This window comes from Typopeltis vanoorti, chromosome 1 (assembly GCF_054136105.1).
Source record: "Typopeltis vanoorti isolate ZY-2024b chromosome 1, IOZ_Tvanoo_1.0, whole genome shotgun sequence".
NCBI lineage: Eukaryota > Metazoa > Arthropoda > Arachnida > Uropygi > Thelyphonidae > Typopeltis > Typopeltis vanoorti.
The window spans coordinates 68,586,084-68,608,266 of NC_143549.1; the positions used below are offsets into that span (position 1 = coordinate 68,586,084).

Below are 22,183 nucleotides of genomic sequence, written 5' to 3' on the forward strand. Positions count from 1 at the left end.
TATTACTGATATTACTGGAAAAAAAAAAAACGACTACTATTGTACAGAGGGTCATCAATCTGATCCGAGGGTACTCAAGAACTACACACCTAATTGAGTAAAGGAATTTAATTACATAGTACGTCATCTGCATTTGTCAAAGCGACTAGCAGAACTTTTGTGATTAGGCTGTAAAAATGGAATCTATTTTCTAAAAAGACATGAATATTTATTTACATTTAGAAAGAGAGTGAAAAACTGTAAGATCTAATGGTATGTAAAATTTCCTTTGTGTGTTCTGGACATTAATGAACTGATGAAAAATTTGCTTTGGGGAATAAAACCTCAACAATATAGGCATTTATTTACTGATTCCTCTAATTTCAGTTTGAAGGAAGTAGTTTTTTTTTACATACCAGGAAAGAACAGTCTCTGGCTCATTTCTTTGGCATAAAGCAAACAAACAAACATCATGTCCTCCTTCCTAAATGCAATAAAATACTAAGTGCATTGTTGGTATTTGAAGGCATTGTTGGTTTTGTGGTATTTGAAGACCATCTTCCTTTTTCTTGGATTGAATCTTCACCAAATATTGCTGCTACCTTTACTTTCGGACAGTCCAGCAAGAGGAACAAACTATGTTTTTAAAGGACTTGCCAAGAAAAGATGCTTCGCTCATGAAAATGAAATTCAATGTTTGGTGCATGCCATTTAATGAATACTGAGTTAATCCTGAAAGGCTTTGGATGTTTCGAATAATAAAGTTCTATCTCTGAATCATCCTCCCAGCAAAGAACATCTTTAAAATGTCTTGCCTGCATAGAAAACTGCTGAGCTAGTAAAGGCTACAATAGATACTCAGTTTATAAGAACATTGCGCTAGAGAATGTCTGTAGACATTATTATTTAGTTTATTTATTTATTTATTAATTATTATTATTACATAGTTATTTCATTTCTACTAGAAAAAGTGTAAAATGAGTGCTAAGAAATAATAAATGTACGTTAAAAAAAAACCTTCATTTCACTAATTGCTTTCTTAACCTTTTTAACGACACCGTCGACCAAACCACAAGACGTTTTCCAAGGATGACATGTCTATTAACGTTGTATTGACCCTCACAAGTACCTTAAATGTGTGAATTTCTTATCCACTACTACGTATGCGACTTGCTTTTCAGTAAAAAAGAAAAGTCACACGTTATAAAAATCCAAAATTCCCTCAAGACTTTGATTAGGAAACAATGGTCCCACCTTTGTAATTAAATCTAGAATGCAGTACGCAGTATATCACACACTAGCTAGACTTTGATATAATACCCTTGAAGTACTAGTCGGAAACACCTTCTAGAATGAAAGGTAATTAAACTATAATTAGTACTGCTTTTTGCTTCGTGATTTGCAAATGAAAAGACAAAGCTGAATGTACGTAACCATAGAAGGAAGTAAACAGTTAAGTGAAAATTTTAATGAGGAAAATTAAAAAGTAAAAATTAAAAGAAGTAACGTACACTAACACGGGTGAATAAAATAAATATTTTATATTAATCCTGTAAGTTATAATATTATAAACACTATTTTAAATTTTATATTTATTTTAAACATTTTATATCATAAACTCGAAAAATAGTTGATTAGAAAATATTCTACAATCTTATATATATATATATATATATATATATATATGCTAAACTCATAAAACGAAGTACAGTACTTTATAAGTCTGTCATAAACATTGACTTTTTTTTTGTACTTTTTTTTTTTTTTTTGCTAGTAGGTTTTCACGGCAATATCAGTTAAGTATTTGTTGCTTTTATGATTGAATTATTGACCAGAAACAAACCAAGCAGACAGTTGCACCTCTGCTTAACACGGAAAAGAATATTATTTCAAGATCGCAGGTCAGCTAAATTGTAAACTGAATTGTAAACATTGGTGTTTTTTGTAGAATATTGCAACATTAAATCAGATTGTTTGCAAAATTTGGGGATGACATCGTTTATTTAAAAAGTAAAAATTTAAAAAAAAAGATTCCAAGCATAGCCCGGTAAAAATAAAATTCACTGAAAAACAAGCAATCTTTTAATGATAATTTAAACTAAATAGATTGCATGTTTTATACAAGTGCGAACCAGATTGTATAAGGCTTAAAAGCTTATTGAACCATTTACTGTCAGACCACAGATGAGAGGCCTTCGGCTGGCAATGTGCCAAGAAGAGTCAATTCATGTTAAACGGGAGAAAGGAATAAGGCGATGTACGAATTCGCTACCAATGCGCAAAATCACGTGCTTTATACGTAAAATTTTCAAACTGTTGTACAAGCAAAATAGTTACCACTTAAAACTAGAATTTTCATAAAAGAAAAGCTAATTTTTCCGACGTATAATAATAAACATTCATCCCACGAAACGCATTGATTACCTATTATCAGAATGGATTTGCCTTCTTTTGCCATGTGCAGAAGAGTCGAGGGGTCTCGCATTTGTGGTCGCACATAGTTCGCCAGCATGTATCGTGGATGGGTTAGGAAAAATAATAAACATAACATCATTGTATTCGAAATCAGGTGATAATATTACTTTGTACTAAAGCAAAAATGAAAATGAAGAATTACGGTGAAGAGTTTTAAAAAATTATCAGCTTATAGACTTTATTGTGTATAACTAATGATTTTCTGCTAATGTAACTATCAAATGCATTTAAAGTTGGCTTTATCTTTGTGAAGGGAAAGACTGGAGTTACTGGGAGGAATACAAATCAACAGACACAGTTTGAGACTCACTAAGCAAATGATCTTAAAAATAAAACGAACACGGTTGAACTATATACTGGCTAATAGCTGCTGTGGACTAACGGATACGATTATCACGAAATTCACCATTCGCACCCGGATGACGTGTACATTCACGCATCTTATCTTTTCCCTTTCATCCTTCTCTCATATTTATTTTATTATATATATATATATATATATATATTTCCTTATATTTTTATATTTCCTTACATATTTATGCAAAGACACATAACAATATCGACATTTTCATTACTCGAATTAGATATTGAAGGCTTGGTGCCTCTAGAGCAGGGTTTACGGACTTGATAAAAAAATAATAATAATAATGGAAAAAAAAATCCTTAGCTCACCCAAAGTACTAATGTATTATAGGTTTATAATAACCATTCGTAAGTAGGGTTCACATAATAATAATAATAATAAAAATAAAAATTAGAGCCTGGTTTAGCTCAATACAACAAACTTCAGCTATCTATCTTATATATGCCATGAACTAACATCTAAACCTCGATTAAATCTCCATGCCATCTAATATTAATTAAATTAATCAGATTATAACTAACTTACTGATTCTTATAACTGTTGAGGATACAATCAATCCTCTCTGAATCTTTGAATTTTCTTGAGCTCCATTAAAAATCATAGCAAGTAAAGCTGAGTGCCAACCTTTAAATGACCTATTGACCAAAATATTCAAATCTTCGTATTCATTTACTTTTTATAAAGCCTGTCCATTCAACTCATATTCATCCAATGTTATCTTCTTACCGAATCGAATATACTTGCGTTCGTTCATATCAAATTTTAAATCATACTTCATCATTTACTCTTCTAATATACACGTATTAAGATAATTCTTTAAATAACTTTTCATTAGAACTCTGCTTACTTTTGTATCATCAGTAAAAATAGAACTTTTTCTTTTAATATTTCAATCTAAATCATTTATGAATATATATGAAACAAAAAGGGTACTAACACCGAATCTTGTGGCATTCATCTCCTAACAACCTAGCTCTTTGAAGAATTTACTCTGAACATCAATTACTGTCATCTATCAGTCAACTAGTTTTATAACCATCGCATTAGATGATAATCAAATACCTATTTGATCATTTTGATGCAGACTTTTTAGGTGGAACGCTGTTCAAAGGCTTTGCTACAAGCTAATATCTTTAGAAAAGAAATATAGATTTTGTTTGTACGGAATTTCTGTGTGGCCTCGGCTATTTTTAAAGTGTAAATGAAACTACAGAAAGAGCTGTCACTTCATATTAACAAGTTTATTACCTTAAAAACTTAAAACTTAATTTTAGATATATAAAAGAAAAATGTTTCTTTCGTGTAATTCCACAAAGTAAACTAACTCTCAGTTTAAATAAAATAGGTGTTGTTTTCCTGATATGACTGCAAAATCTCAAAACGTACCTCAAGATAAGGTGTCATAAGATTACGCGAGTCAGTGTTGTTCTGCTACTGAATTAGTGTCAACAAAAGCTTTTGAATTAGCATGGTCTCTGTACTTCAAAAATACCAATTAATTTGATAACTTGGATGTTTGCGCTTTTAGTTTCCTACAGTGGCGGCTTGTACATAAGCGCTGCGACACTGCAGCGCCCCCAAGGAAAAAAACAATTAAATTTTGTTTGTGTTTATAAATAATAATAATGCTTACCACATTATACAAATACAATACAACATGTTAAAGGTTACAGCTTATGTTTTGACATTGACTGAATAGTTAATAATTGGAATTGTTCGATTAACTCTTTAGATTACGAAACAAATGCACTGCGATCTAACGCAGCGATGGAATGTCGAAACCGACACTGCTCGTTGAACAGTGTCGCTACAGATAAATTGTATGCTTGCGCGCGTTATTTCTGTGTACGAAACTTTTATTATTGGTGTGTGTGTGTGTTCGTGGTGAGGGTGAAATATTTTTAATAAAGCAATTTTTTTAATATGTAAATTTACTTATTAATAAATTGGCTACTGATTAGGAAAAAAATGAATTATTTTTCTTATCTTTTATGCAGCACCCCCACTTAAAATTTTCACCGGTCGCCACTGGTTTCCTAATTTAATAAATCTTCGCTGCCTGAATATTACGTAATGTATCTCAGTTGAAAGTCTACAATGTGTTTATATAATACTGGAAATGAGACATTAAAGAAATGTCTCATTTCTTTAATGATACATCATCGATGGAGTTGTCTTCAGAATTGGTTATATTCCATATAAATGCTCTAATTTTGCATTTTTATATACAATCGACGTTGTAACAACCACATGACAAGAAGAAGAAACATTAAATATTTATGGAAAATATGGAATTTAAAAATATGGCTACATCACTGCTGTTCTTGCATGTGCGTGTGGTGAAGGAATTACTGCTGCATTTCTACATAAATGGAACATAATTTGAGCTGATCACTTAACTCTGCTCTCATTCCCGGCCTTAGTATAAAACATTAAGGAATAAAACAGTAAATGTAACCGTTATTTGGCTGTAATTAGTCACGCCTTTTGAACTGCATGCTTCATCATATTTAACTGAGTCGAATCTTGTTTGGTCTAATTAATTAGCCAATTAGGTGAGGTTAACTTCGGTTAACTTCTACTTTTTTTAGATTAAGGACAACATACCAGAGCACGCTTACCAAGAATAAGAGCAAGCTTGCGTGATGTCAAGGTCATACCTTGCTATGTGGTTTCAGTTAAATGATCTGAAGTGCGAGTTTTTCTTTGAAAAAAAAGAAAAAAGAAAAGAAGAAAATCTTAAGCACGTTTATAGAACTCAAACAGAGATTTAGTCTTATTTTTTATGCTTACCTAAAAGCAGTACCGTAAGCCACATCCTGGTTTAACCGGTGGTCTTCCTGCAGTCACTGTAATAAGGAAATGTAACGAAATCAGTTCTAATAGTAGTGCATTAAAAAATCTAATAAACTTACTCAGTAGCAAGTTTTTAAATAGGAAGCACAATATAGGCATGAAAAAGGACAACGAAAAAGAAGCTGATTATATTTAAAAATATTAAATATTTTTACTTTAACAATTTCCTCTTGAAGTAAAGTCTAAAACGACAAGTTCTGGACAGAGTTTAAGGGATAACTGTGCCCGGTAGTGAACTTTTCTACTCTTTCTAGGGCAGCAAATTTTACTATTAGGTAGTAGTTGAATAGCGTCTTGCTGACTAATCAACAGTCAGTAGGTTTGAATCTCACCGTGGACATGATTTCTGTGAATGGTTTTCGGGTGGCAACCGATTTTCTTCTCTCACCACTTCGCACAGTAGGCTTGAAATATCTCTCGAAAAAATACCATATGTGATATTTAGAGAAGCAGAAATCTTATAGATAGTTTTCTTTCAGTAACAATGATGTCATATTTTTAGTATTATAATTGTTATTTTTGATTTAGGATCCTGGATTTACTATAGTCCTGTTTATAGTTGTTCTTAGAGAGGAAGGTTCCGTGGGTCGAATATATGCCTTCCATATGTATGGGATATTTAGACCTTCATTATTGTTCAGATTGGGGTGGTTGATAATGATCTCACAGGCTTCCTTAAATTTGCATTCATACCATGTTTTGGTGTGATGTAGACATCTAGTGCTTTTCCAGTCAATTCTATGTAAGGTGTTCAGGGCATGAGCAGAAAGACCAGCTTCACCATAATTATTATATTTAATGTGTCGTTTATGTTCTTTTTGTCTGATAGGAATTGTGCGTCCTGTTTGTCCTATATATGGTATGTTACAGGCGCAATGAATAAGGTATACTCCATGGTGGGCCAGCGGGGGGGGGGTCTTTGGATGAGTTGAGTTAGCTTTTTAATTTTGCAGGGGGGGGGTTTAAAAGTGGCTTTGAGGTTGTATTTTTGTAGTACTCTGTTTATTTTGTCTGATGTCCCTTTAATGTAGGGAATGGTTATAGTTTTGTTGTAGTCTGGTTTGTCTTTGTTTTTTATTGAGGTCTTGTAGAGAAATTTGTTAATAGTGTTTTGGCTGTACCCATTTTTTTGGAAAGTATTGCCGATCACTTTAAATTCGTCTTTCAGTGTCTGTTCACTGAATCAGATTTTCAGAGCCCTGCTTTTTAGAGTGTTGATGACATCTAGTTTTTGTGTTCGGTGGTGGTAGGAGTTTATGTGTATATATTGGCCTGTATGTGTCGGTTTTCGGTAAACCGTGAAGGAAAGATTGCCAGAAGGAAGACGTGTGACAAGTGTATCTTTTAACGGAAGTGTGTTCTGTTTTTCAATCTCAATTGTGAACTATATGATTTTGTGTTGTTTGTTTAGGTGGCTAAGGAATTTGCCTAGTGTCTGGCGACCATGGGATCAGATCTCGAAAACATCGTCAATGTATCTAAGCCAGACTTTGGGTTTTAAAGGGGAGGAGCCTAAAGCAAGTTGCTCAAAATGTTCCATGTAAAAGTTAAAATGGGGGGGGGGGGGGATAATGGCGAGCCCATGGCTGTGCCTTCTTTTTGTAGGTAAAAAGCGTTTTGCCATACAAAATAGCCAGACAAAATAAATGAGGACATACTGCATATACTATGTTACACTCCGTTAAACTACTGTATAATATTCAGAAAAAAAATTAAAGAATCTTTCAACAGTGATTATATTATTACATTTTTACAGGAGTCAAAAGACCAAAAGAAACTCATATCCATAAAATAGTTGATTGATTAATTACAGTAAAATTGTTTTACTTTATTTTTTATTTTTATCAAGAATGAATGTCCTATTAAGAAGTGGCCACGAATTAACTATTTATCGATCATTAAATAGGGAAAGCGCTAATTTAATTTTGGGCGAAAAACCCTAATGCATATTTTTAGTTATTGCTGTTTTTTGGGGGATATTTAAAATACTTAAATCTTAGTATTTCACAATAAATAAATAAAAATAATACATATTTCACGAGTTTCCCTCGAAAATGCTTTAATCAACAACCATTAGAATCCTTCCCCAATATTTTCTTTAATTTTGCACTGTAATGAAACATTACTTCAGTCTGTCTCTTCACTTTTTGCTTCAAGTAAACAAATATTATAATTACACCTTCTTCTTCTTCTTCTTCTGCAGCTTCTCCCACTTAAGTGGGGGTCACTGTTGATAATGAGTCTCCTCCACACCTTCCTGTCTTCGGCTGTCACCACATCCAAGTTCTTCATTCTCAAGTCCTCTTCTACCAGCTCCCTCCATCTCTTCTTTGGCCGCCCACACTTCCGCCTTCCTTGCATCCATCTGCATGACCCTTCTTCCCACATATTCTTCCTCCCTCCTCATCACATGACCAAACCATCTCAACCTTGCCTCCTGTATTTTCGCTCCTAAGTTCATAACTTTCATTGTTCCTCTGACATAGTCATTTCTCATACGATCCTTTCTGGTCACACCGCACATCCACCTAAGCATTCTCATCTCTGCTACTTCCATCCTGCTGATGTTATTTTTCCTCAGGGCCACAGTTTCTATAGCATATGTCATAGCTGACCTCACTACTGTCCTACAGATTTTGCCTTTCAGATTGATCGGCACCCTCTTATCGCATAACACTCCAGCCATCTCCCTCCAGTTCCTCCAACTCGCTTGTATCCTGCATCCCACTTCCTTCTCAGCTCCTCTATCATCTTCCACTGTTGAACCTAAGTATCTAAAGTCTCTCACCTTCCTGGTGACATTTCCTTCCAGCTCCATATCTGTCTCCTGTCCGCCGCCCACTGTGCAACACATATACTCTGTCTTACTTCTGCTCAGTCTCATACCTCTCTCTTCCAGTATTTTTTTCCATATTTCCAGTTTAGTTCCCGCTTCTTCTCTTGATTCTGCACACAGCAAGATGTCATCTGCATACAACATTGTCCAAGGCGCATCTTCTCTCACCTCCTGTTACCACCTCCATCACAGAAACGGACTTAATGCTGACTCTTGATGCAAGCTAACTGTTACTTGAAAACTTTTTGTCTGTCCCAGACAGGTCCGAACACTTGTCATCACATTTCTGTACATTTCCCGCAACAACCTGACATATTTCTCCGGCACCTTCTTCTCCCTCAGACATCTCCAGACTTCTTACCTTGGCACTCTATCGTATGCTTTCTCCAGATCAATAAATGCCAGATGTAGCTCCCTTTGTTTCTCTCGATACTTTTCCATCATCTGCCGTAACCCAAAGATACGTCTGTTGTTGATCTACCAGGCATGAAGCCAAATTGTTCCATTGCAATCTCCACCTCCTTCCTCAATCTACCATCAAGAACCCTTTCTAGGATTTTCATTGTGTGGGACATCAACTTTATTCCTCTGTAATTTTTACAGTCTTGTGCATCCCCTTTACCCTTGTAGATGGGGACAAGAGTACTCTCCCTCCATTTCTCGGGTATATTTTTCTGTTGGCAAACTTTCATGAACAGGTCCCACAGCAGGTCAATTCTCTCTTCCTCCAGCGCCTTCCATGCCTCCACTGGAATTCTGTCGGGCCCACCGATTTTCCATTCTTCATCCTCTTCATGGCCTCCTTCACTTCCACTCTACTGATGTTTTGCATCATCCCCTCAGAAGGCTTCCCATCTTCTTTGTGAGTCCTTGCATGTTCCTCATTCAAAAGTCCCTCAAAGTATATTTTCCATCTGTTTCTTATGTCCACGTCCCTCCATAATACTCTTCCTTCAGCGTCTTTGATTTGCCTCACATGTAAGATGTCCTTTACTGCTTTATTTCTACATTTCGCTAGTTGGTAAATTTTTCTCTGTCCTTCCTTTGTTTCTAATTGATCATACAGATCTTGATATGCCATGGCCTTCGCCTGTGCCACAACTCTCTTGGCTTCTTGCTTTCTCTCTCTGTACACCTCTCTCTGTCCTCTTCCACTCTTGACTCATCCCACTTCTGCTTTGCCTTCCTCTTAGCTGTCACTGCCACTTGTACATTATTATTCCACCACCAACCCTCCTTCTGCTCTCTAATCTTTCCAGATGTCTCGCAAAGCACCTCGATTGCACAGCTCAGGATTAATTTTGAATTATGTTTCCACCAATCTTGCACAATTTCCAGTCCATCCGAAATCCTCTCTAACACCCTCTCCCTAAAACGATTCCTCACACTCTCCTCTTTTAAGCGAAAGCACTTAATTGTCTTCATCCCATGGCATCCAGAGGTTCTTATCTTTGATCTTATTTTAAAGTCTGCGCACAGCAGTCGGTGTTGCTGTGCTACTTGATCTGTTGGAAATACTTTACAATTTGTCACAACCTTAAGATGTTTTCTTCTAGTCAAAATATAGTCAATTTGTGAACTGTTGTTACCACTCCTAAATGTTATCAAATGTCTGCGCAATATCAAAAAGTCTGCGCACAGCAGTCGGTGTTGCTGTGCTACTTGATCTGTTGGAAATACTTTACAATTTGTCACAACCTTAAGATGTTTTCTTCTAGTCAAAATATAGTCAATTTGTGAACTGTTGTTACCACTCCTAAATGTTATCAAATGTTCTTCCCTCTTGTAGAAAAACGAGTTCAAAATTAAATATTATAATTACACCAAAGCCACTAAAGCTATCAGACAAGTCTTTTTCTCTATTAATTGGCAGTAGATTCAAATCCTGGGAAATGAAGAATAAGTCTTTTCAACGAAGACCAGGTAGAGATCTCATACAGTGGGTGACGGTCTCATACAGAGGGCGCTTTCTCTGGAAACTCGGAATATTTTTTATCCCCTTATGTTTTTCTAGCAAACATAAAAAAAAAAAAAAAAATTTATAAAAGTTAATTGTCTAGGTTTGTAGCTCAAATATAAACCAATGTTAATTACGACTATTTTCCGTGCGTTTATAGATGTCTATAAATGTCTGAAAGGATATTATAAGATACAAGTTGAAATTTTTCGTTATATGAGAGGAAGGGAGAGGATAGTAGGGCATCGGTGGAAATTAAGTTTGTGTGCAGTTAAGACAGCGGTGATAGCAACATTTTTCTCTCACAGAGCAATGAATTAGTGGGACAGTTTGGCTGTTGAACACAGTCAGTGCGTCTACTATGAATGAGTTGAAGAGAAAGTATAATATCTAGCATGGGTGATCTATGGCCTCTCAATGAGTCCTTGACTTTCTAGAACTTCCAGATAACAACAACAACAACAACAACAACAGCAACAACGATAATAATAAATCACAAGAAGTTATATCGGCGAGAATTTACAGCCGAAGTGAAAGAAGAAGGTAGAGAAACTTGAACTTTTATCCTCCGATCAAATGAGACAGGTCTACGTTTTCTTTTCGCATGTTTCATGCTCACCAGTAGAAATATAATGAAAAAGTGCTTAAGCTAAAGGCTTATTGCGAAATTGTAAATGCATTTAATTCCTTTCATAATTCGAGTTCGTACACTCGTTTTTCGGGAAACTGATTTCAATATAGATCAGTCAAGAAAGGAGTAAGTGCTTTGCATTTCTCTAAAAAATTATGGATGCTAACGTGGTCTCTTATAATGATTAGTTTTAAACAGAAGTATTTAAAGAAAGTGAGCATCTACACTGCCTCACTTTTAAGAAGCATTTTTCAGAGCGGTATGTTGCATTTTTTCTCCTACACCTTGTTTTAGATTCTAATTCCAACATGGAAGTGCCTTGTTTTAGAAAGGCATTTAGAAATATGTAATCAAAACACTTCATTTATATTACTTAAATATAAAGAGCCAACAGGCTTCATTTCGGCGATACTTTTATAGTTTTTTATACTATATTCGGCAAAACTCTCTGATTCCAATCTTTGAGTTTCTTATTCGGTTTTAAAACAATGTGGGATCTAATATCCCCTTAATTTAATTAATGTTTATATCGCCGAAATGAAGCCTGTTGGCTCTTTATATTTAAGTAACTTAATGGGTGTACCTTTTTGGACAACTCGTATAGCAGAGTATATAAGTTCTTTTCGCTATACCCTTTGGTATTAATAATTCGGTCTAGCTACTCACTGATGAGGCCTCAATGGGGGCTGAGGCCGGTCTGAGTGGTGACCTCCCTACCATAACGTAATAACAGCATACATTTCCTAGGAAATGTGTTTTTACATTATGGTAAATACCAAAAAATAGTGATCAGAACTTTCCCCACCTTTGCAACGAGTTGCCCGTGTTTGTACTACGTTCTAGGACTACTTGCATTCAGCTCACGCTAGTATTCGCCGATACTTTTATAGTTTTTTATACTATATTCGGCATGAAACTCTCTGATTCCAATCTTTGAGTTTCTTATTCGATTTTAAAACAATGTGGGATCTAATATCCCCTTAATTTAATTACACTTCATTATATTTAGTGAGTTATATAACTCTTTATAGATGCATGCATGTCGGATTTTCTTTCAATGAAACGAAGTTCACGACATGTGCTATAAAATCGATATAATGCTATAGAGGTTTTTCAAGTACAATGCGCTTCTCATTCTTATACAGAAGCTAATGTATCATGTACGAAGAACAACCGGAAACAGAAAATATCGCAAATATGCTTCTTCTCGTTCCTACTCCTTCATTTTCCATTGTTCTCGAAGTACTATCTTTATTTTACCGTTTCCTCCAACGATAGGATGAATACATATACTTCAATACTTCCTGACTTCTCGTTTATTGTTCTTTTTCTAACCCGACTGATCTGATTCCGTCTGAACTAATTTTCCTAATTTTTTGCAATATTAATATTATTTAAATAAAATAATGATAATTGAGTAATAATCTGTTTTTCAGTAATCATCTAACACCATTTATCCCTCCAAAAAATTAGACGGAGCTGTTTTAGTCCTAACTGACTTTTGAAAATCGAGGGAAGAGGTGGACAGTCTCTGCCATTAGCCAACACTGGCAGAAACCATGGCTTTCGATGAATTTAGACATATCAGGGAAACAGTACACCAGACACCATCTCACGACCTTAAATAATGATACTACCATGAGTTCTCTTTAATGGTGTACGTTCTGCAGTCGAATTTTCTAAGATGTGGGGATTAAAAACCTCACTTTCCCGGAAGGGAAAAAAATTACTTCACTACACCAAAGATCTAGAATAATGACAAAGAAACGTTGTCACAAGGCTACAGAGACCCCCCCCCCAAAAAAAAAAAAAAAAAAAAAACTGGTTCATCTATTTATTTTATAGTTTTTTAATTGGGCTTTGATTATATCTTTTATGAAAAGGACATAAAATATAATAATAATGTCCTTTTCAAAATATGTGCATAATTTTTATTTTCGCTACAGGCAATACAGTTCTGAATAACTATTAGCCCATACATCCAGAACTGTAACGTCGAGAGGAACGTGTCCTCGCATTTGAGATGATAACCCTAAAAATTCTCTGGCCTCTCAAAGAAGAACAATTAGGTTGATTAATTGTTCCCCCCCTCTCTCTCTCTCTGTTTTATTATAGAGCTGAAGCTTACACGTGCAAATACAAGAACACTTTGTGGTTATCTACTTTTAAAGGGAAAGATCCAGTACTTGGTTATTGGAAACGAAATTTTGATTCGTATTCCTCTCTCCTCTCCCGAGGTTAGAATAATATCATTCGGCAATTACTTTTCATGCGTTATCCGTTACCTTTTTGGTGTGAATGACCCATAATATATCAAAAGCATTCTCGTGCTCATGCGGCGTTGTCTCTTTATTGTATTACTGTTTTTGAAGGGAAGAAAAATGGAAAAAAAAAAAAAGAAAGAAAGAAAGAAAGTACTGTTCAAGTTCGTTGAAGATGGAGGGGGGGAAAACGCTGTTGCAATAAGAATACGGTTTCTTTGTTGAAAGGTGAAAAAAAAAAAGCAGACGCTGTTCCAGAATAATTACATTAACAGCATTCCCACCCAAAAATGCTGAAAATCTGACAGGAGGAAAATATTTACAATTCTTTTAAGTAACTGAATTCGACTGTATATTTTATTTAATCACCAGTTCATCAGAGTTCGTTTCAAAAAAGATTAATTATTTCATTACTAAAAACAGACAAAATGAAAGTATTTTATCAACAGATTACATTAATTTTAATTGTGACCAGGATATCAAAATGGGTTCGGATAAGTATATTCTTAACATATATAGTTACAGATAATCTAAGAATTAAGTGCAAATCTTGTACATTCTAAATGAAAAAAAAAAAAACCTATAAAATATTTAAAGAACAAATATGAAAAATAAAAATATCTAGAAATCCAAATAAAGAGATTTAAACAGCAACATGTGCTTGGCTACTGAAAACCACTAATATTGAAATAGATATTTTCGACGCATAAATTCATACATAAATTGAAGCACAACATACACATAATGCCAAAAAGCAAGATTAATAAATAAGCCCAATGGTATATTACCAAAGAAAAATATGCTTTTGATAATGGCCAAATGATTGATAATGGCTTTAAAAAAAATCTAAAAAACAAAATGCAAATTCATTCCCTCTAGAGCAACATAATTGGCAACTGAATTTAGAAAATCAATTACTTTTATTGTTGCTGTTGTTGTCATCGCGATAACGTTATACTAATATAAATATAATATTCTTGATGATTCGTTATATTAGCAACGCTCCAATAAACCAGAAGTAATAACTTAAATTGGCCACTTTACCTTTATTTTGATATTATGGTAGTTTCAAGGTCCATGGCTGTGGTCCTTGAATTTCAGTGCTTAAGGGTTGAAATTTGTTTCGCCATCAAAGGAGCAAAATACGATTAATACTCATGTGCTTAATATGTTTAAGTTTATAAGCACACATTTATGCATTAAGCAATATAATTATCCAATAATGATTAATAATTGTGCTACATTGGAGTATATAAAAATAATACATTAAAATTCTTACGTTTAATTGGAGACGGAACGTGGCCGAGATTTTAAGTAGCATAAATGCTGTGTGTGTTGTGTGTGTGTGTTTGCATGCGAGATAAAGAAAAAGAGAGAGAGAGAGAGAGAGAGAGAGAGAGAGAGAGAGGGTGGTGGGGGGGAATATAACATCACCTTCTCACGACTAAACAAATAAAGACACTAACTTGGTTCAATGTTACCACTGCTAGTCGAATTTTGCACACTAAATAAACTAAACAAAATCCCAATCAAAATACACGTAACCCTTATCTTATAAACACATTAAATCTGATTTCTATATCTTACTGAAGTTATTTGAAGATCTTGCTATTATGTGTTTGGTATGTCATCGTATTTCATTAGAGAACATTCTATTCTGATTATACGAATGGCACGACAAGAAAATTTGGAATCCAGAGCAACGCAATTTTTTTTGCTCTGTTATTTTGTTAACTTTCGTTATCAATGATATTATTGATGTTATTATTAGAGAACTTTTGTAGAATCGAGAGACGCCTTCGAATCTTCCTACCCTAGCTACATGCGAATCTCTGTGTAGTATTATTTCTTTGTGTACATATGTGCTGTAGTGATTTGTATTTTTAATATAATTCGAATTACGTATCAGCTTGTGAAAACTCATTTATTAATTGCACTAAAGTTACCCTTCGTTTGAATAAACCTAGATTCGAATCCAGATTTATCCATGTAATTAAATGACATCAAATTTTACTAAAGGTTTTACTAAAAAATGGTTTTTTTGACAGGAGTTTTTTCCCTTTCGAAAATTGGAGTTTTTTCTCTCGCACAACAGGCAAACCTACTAGACAGACAAAATTACATTTGTCTAGACTGTTTGGAATATGGGATAGTGTAATGCGGAATGGCTTTAATTTAGTCCTGGGACTCCATCGAGATGCAATAATAAGTAAATAAATAAATAATAATTTCTCTGTGCCTGCACAGAAATCATCTTTATGTGCTTTCACTTGAGTCATTTAACGTAAGTGAAATTAAATTACATAAAATTTTAAGGCCTCTTAAAACTTCACTTGTGATAAGCTCTTATTCATTGAATTTCTTGTCATTGCTAATACATTAATCGACCGTATACATCACGCATTTCAAAAAATGAAAAAAAAAAAACATTCCTTGTCTTTAGGACCAAGTCATAAATTAGCACTTTAGTGATATTTTGGGACGATAAGCAAATCTCCTATCATACCTAATAAATATTAGTAAAATGGCAAATGGAGAATAACCGAGATGCTCGCTACGCAAATATACTTATGGAATTAACAACCTAATTCCAAACTACAGCCTGGTATCAAATGAACTCTATTTCTATTCATTAAAAGTTTAATATGAGAACTAATTGAGAATTTAAAGAGGAAAGACTTCAGGCTGACGATAAGTATGCAGATAAGTGGAAAAAATTGCGGATGAATACTAATTTATGACACGGTTTTCATCTACCAACTAGTCATTGATTTAGTTCTTGTAACCCTATTGAAAGAAAAATTATCAACAGATTAAGCAAAATCTTTTTGAACTTAATGACGTCGTCTTATATTTCTGTATACCTACAATAATACATACGCTAAACGCATGAAAATTATTAGCCTTCTTCTCAAGAAAATATAAATTCGTTCTGCATCTAATTACTTAGTATAATTTTTCATTCTCATTAATAAAATATCACTCTGAAATTACTCTTAATTTCAGAGTGATATTTTATTAATGAGAATGAAAAAAAAAATAGGAGCCTTCTTTACGAATCATTATATCACAAAAAAGTGAGAGATGTGGGTTATTTATCTGGTTTTTTTTTCCAAGTAATTAAGAGAGCATTATTTATCACAGAATATGTAATCGCAATGAAAAAAAAAGGAAAAAAATATTTCTCTCTCTCTATCTCTTTCCATTTATCATATGTGAATGATTCATTTGACAGCTGACCCAACAAAACAAAACACACATTAACTTGCCAGAATAGCTGCGGTTACTATCAATTTCTTAGACGCACGCAAACAGCAGACATATGACGCATACAGCTTTTGATGTACCAATTTCTTTTTTGTTGTTTTTATTATTAATTCATTTTCAAAACCCTAAAAAGCATTTGATAGACGCCTTTGAAATATTTCGAGAGAGAGAGAGAGAGAGAGAGAGAGAGTTCTTCAATAATTTTATGCGAAGTTTAATTTATGTAAAATTTATAAAATATGAGTTTTATATAAAATCAAGCAGTAACCATAGAGCACTGGTGGAAACAAGTAGAATGAAATGACCTGGGTGATGTAAGAAGTGCTGAATATTCTCTTAAGAAGGGGTATATGTGAAATTACAAGGCTGGTAATTATAACAAGCTGAGAAATCAGTTTTCAGCAGTGCTATGCATGAGAATTTGAAGGGGAAGAAATGTTGATGGTGCATGGGAGATTGTCAAAGAGTGTTTAAGGAGAGCAGTATCACACTGTATTCCTAGAGTCAGGAGGGAAATCAAGTAGAAGCAAGATGGATGAATAGTATTACTAAGCAGGAGTTGCAGATAAAGAAAAGATTGTGGAGAAAATGATATAAAAAATGTGATCGACATACTCATGAGCAGTACAACGTACAGGCAAAGAGGGTGACCTGTATGGTAAGGAAGGCCAAAGCTAATTATGAGAGGAAGCTAGCTGATGAGAGTCCAAAAGAAATCCTAAGGAGTTCATTCGCTATGTGGCAGGTAAAAGGAGAAATAACTATGGAAGGATGACTTTTAAAAGCGTTGATGGTAAGGAAGTAACAGAAGCAAATCAAATAGTTGAGTTAGTGATCATTTTGCAAAAGTGGTGCACCATCTTGATTGTGATATTGCAGTGCCGAATGTGTCACTGACTGATGAGAGTCTAGCGATAGAAAAAATAGAGGTGCTTAGTATATTACAGAATCTTAATACTAACACTGCCATAGGTTTAGATAGCATATTGGCCCATGTGTTACGAGAATGTGCAACAGAATTAGCACCTCCACAACCAAGAAGTTTAATTTAAGCCTCAGTTCTGATAAAGTTCCGATAGAGTGGAAAGAGGGGAAAAAATTCCACTGCATAAGGGAGGCTCTAGGACAGAAGTAGCAAATAATAGTCCAATACCCTTTGCAAAACCATGTCTTGTAACAGTAAAGTAACAGTAGAGTTGGATAAAGGAAATCCTTACTCTATGATACTTCTGGACTTTGCATTTAACAGGATTCCACACGAAACTCTGCTGCAAAATTGAAGCAAAAGGGCATGGATCCTTAGCTGGTGATTTAGATTAGGGGGGCGGCCGATGGACAGATATTAAAGAGTGCATGGAGTAGTTGAGTCCAAGAGAAGGCATGTGACTAGTGGTGTACCTCAGGGCTCGTACTTGGTCCTCTGTTGTTTAATTCGTACAATAATGATATTGGAAATAATTTGAAAGGACATATCCACTTGTTTGATGATGATGCAAAATTGGGGAGAGCGATAGTCAATTCAAATGATGTAGATATCTTGCAAGGTGACTTAAATAGGCTGGCGGTATGGGCTAAGGTAAATGGCTATCCGTTTAACGTGTAAGGTGTTACACTTTTGTGAGGATGAGATACATGCGATCTACTATAATAATGGAACTGAACTGCAAGAAATTGACGGGGAAAGGGACTTAGAGATTATTAGGGACAGAGAACTGAAGTTTAGAGGGCATACTCTGCAAAGGTTGCCAAAACATCACATCAAATTACATGGTTGTTGAAGAACACACTGACAAGTAGGAATAAGGGAAGTTAATGCTTTACCTTATAAAGCATTAATAAGACCACATTTAGACTATCGCGCACAAATATCGTCACCTGAATTCCTTGGTGATGAAGTGGTGGAGAGGATCCTGAGGCGAGTGACAAAGATTGTTGCTCTGTGGAATGTTTCCTATGAGGAAAGATTGAAGATTTGTGGGTGTAAAAACTAGCTGATAGAGGTAAGAGAGGAGATGTGATAGAGGCATATAAATTATTAAAGGAGTTTTATAGGGGTCATCCCTGGAGATTGTGTAAGAGTGTGGTTAACAAGGGTGTTAGGTTAGGGCTAGACCTTTTGCTTGGAGGGTGGTGAATGTGTGGAATGCGTTGCCAGAGGTGATTGTGAATGCTTAGTCTGTTAATGAATTTAAGAAGTTGATAGGCATTGTGTAAATAATGGTTAGTATGTCAATGTAGGGTCGGTCTCCCGCGATAAGTCTTCTGCCACCATAGAGACACTGTTATATAATAATAATAATAATAATAATAAGAAGAAGAAGAAGAAGAAGAAGAAGAAGAAGAAGAAGAAGAAAAAGAAGAAGAATAAGAAGAAGAATGCGTGGGTTGACTATTCCATTAAAATATCGGTACTGAAGGATTGCAATAAATTCTATTATGCTTCAAGGCTAATTTATGCTTAATACTTTACGCCAAAATCTTTAGCAATAAAACTTAGTTAGCCTTCATTACAAGTGCAGATCTCTATTAATAAAACTACATGGAAACATGCAAAGATACATGAACTGGAAGAACGACAAGATATTGCGCTTTTCGTGTTCAAGGACATGAGTTCGATTTGCGTTGTGACGAGAGGATTTTTTAAGTCAGCCGTTCTCATACGGAGAGAGTAGGGTTTATTCTCCCGGAAACTCGTTTTATCCCCATATAGGCAAATCGGCGAGAAAACATGTCATCTACTTAGCTTTCAATGGTGTTTGGCATTAAGGCCTGCTTTACAAACTGCCGTCCTTCGGTCTACCTGCCGCCTTCTATAATTGGATAGCCATCTTTCTCTCTGGTCATGGTGGGCGGCACGAATTCGAGCATTGCCACGAATGCAGACGATAGCATTCTCCACTCATTCTACTCCTTTGACAAACCATGTAATTTCCAAACATCCTTTACATCAAGATCATCTGCAATCAGTGCCATAAACACTGATCTCCATACCATTCCTTCAATGGTGCAAGGATAGCCTAGTCACCTCAGTGCTGCCAAAATGCAGTCATGCCTATTCTCTCGCAAGAGGAATCTCAGCTTGCCTTCCCTCATCCTCAGTAATACACACACACACACACACACACACACACACACACACACACACACACACACACACACACACACACACACACACACACACACACACACACACACACACACACACACACACAATCATACAGGATGAACTCTCTCTCTCTCTCTCCTTGGACTGACATTTACGTCCAACCTCTCTTGGCACGAACATATCACATCAATAGTTTCCTCAGCCTCGAAAAAACTAGGTATTCTTTTTCGCTCAAAAAGCTATTTTATACCCACCTACCCATGTAAATCCCAAATCTATCCATCCTTAAAATACTGTACACACATTTGGAGTGGTGATTATTGTATGATTATTGTATGTATTGTAGAGGCCGGGAGCGGGGGGGGGGAGTTGCTTGAGAATAGTAGTTTATCGATTTTTCTCTAGCGCCAAGACAACGTATTCTTTAACAGGTACTTTGCTGATACACTAATGGCATATATATTTTGCATTAGTTCATGTGAGAAATTCTGCCTAAATAAAATTCCTGGTGTATCCTTTAAATCCTTTTTCTTTTCTTTTCTTTTTTTTTTTTTTTTTTGACATAGGAAGGTTTTATTAGCTATATCTATATCTGACCACAGAAGAGGAACCCCAAGCAGCATACGAAGCGCAACAATACATAATTATATAGCGTTGAAGGAAATCGGAATTTCAAAGGAGAATTCAAAATTATAGACTTGATAGTACTTCAAGTAGATCTTCTAGTTGATGTCACCAAACCAATTTCACTAGTATAGTTAACAATTTAAAGCCAATCCAAAAAAAAAAAAAAAAACACTTCAACGAAATCATGTCATTATACTGTGGCGCAACTAATTACCTATAACTTGCACAAGTTACAGTAAATAAATAGTTCTGTTAGCACTTGGTAAGATAATATTTTTTAAATCGCTCAAAAATGCATCTTACAACAGAGATAATTGTACAATCACCAATCGCAAAACGGATGCCACATTCGTGCTCTCATTCTAGTCTTCTACTATAAAAGTTATTTGTTTGTTTGTTTGCAGAGGACTTTACTTCTCGAGATGATTATTTAGAAAGGAATAAAATTTAGATTCGGTTGATATGTACAAAATTCAAGTACGACTGAAGTTTAAAACAATCTTAAATAGCACGCGAACTTTGAATATGTCACGAAACAAAAACTTTCAATTGCAGCTAAGGTAAAAATTGATTTTTTTGTTTGTTTATTTAAAAATCAAAACTCACACATAAGGAAACACACTGATTGCTGCGTAAAAGATTAAGAATTCGACTAAATATTTTAGTTATTCGACAAAGATAAAACAAAAAAGTGGCACGTAATACTCACATTACTGGAAGTTTACTCTCTTTACTAAAATGTTAATTAACGTATTATAAGGGCACCTTCAGCGCATAGACAATCGTATTACTTTTAAAATCCAAATGATCTACTGCGCTGTTGTAGATATCTTCAAAATACCAATAAAAGTTATTTCCCGTATTAACGAAGTGGTTTGGTAAGAACGTCATCAAGATTATTCTTTCTTGGAATCTAAGTTGATGATAGTGGCAAATGTCCAGAAGCATTCAGCGAAGTTAAATTAAATACAAAAACTTATGAATATAGAGCTCGTTTGGTCAAACCCACGCATGTTTCAAGTATTATTTTGTTTATTGTGGTTTTTAGTAACCATTGTTTTCCATAGCTATTTTATAATGCTGCTGCCGCTTGCTATTTTTTTGAAATCATATTAAGTTATCATTCCGAAAAGAAAAAAAAAAAGAAAAGAAAAGAAAAAGAAAGAAATAGACGGTTCTACACAATTTCTCAACCATTTGATCATAATTTTATTTATATTAAAACAAATAACGTTTAAAGTAAATAAATAAATTTATTTTATTTTTATTTAATTAATTTATTATTTTGTTTACTTAATTTTTAATTTTTATATTTTATACTTTTTAATTAATTAATTTAATGGATAACCATTAGAAGTAATCTTCCTATGGCTCTCGGTATATACTATATATCAACGATGTCCTCTCATTGGAGATACTTGCGTTTAAATCCCGTATTGGAAGCAAAGAACATGTTTACAAGGATCTTTTCATTTGAAGGTGAGTTAGCTTGCCTCATGAGGATGTGGAATTGGTTTTCCTCCCAGAATCTCCGATTTTTAACAACAGGCAGACTGGCCAGAAGAACTCATACAATTAATAGACATAAATTCACTAGCCTTAGGTTCTTTAGCCTTAATTCCAAGTAACAACCAACGTTGGTTAACTAAACAGCGATCACATCAGAAGAAGAAGAAGAAGAAAAAGAGTTAATATCAAAATCGATACTCCAGAGCTGGAAATTGGATATTTCAAGACCTTCCATCGTTAATAACTGCAGTTGTCATTTGCTATTTATTGACAATGAAATCCATGCAGGTATCTTTCAGACAACTGGAATCATCA

The 22,183-nt window shown here is 34.6% G+C and overlaps 1 protein-coding gene across 1 annotated transcript in view; it reads right to left on the reverse strand.

Moving 5' to 3' along the window:
• Positions 1-21,121, reverse strand: part of LOC150110065 (uncharacterized) — a 46,563-nt gene extending 25,442 nt beyond the window's left edge. The window contains exons 1-2 of the mRNA XM_090405433.1: positions 21,069-21,121; positions 5,612-5,667 (exon numbers count right to left, since the gene is read on the reverse strand). Coding sequence (XP_090261559.1) covers positions 5,612-5,636 — 25 coding nt within the window. The 5' untranslated portion in view covers positions 5,637-5,667; positions 21,069-21,121. The remainder of the gene's footprint in view (positions 1-5,611; positions 5,668-21,068) is intronic.
• Positions 21,122-22,183: the final 1,062 nt, after the last annotated feature.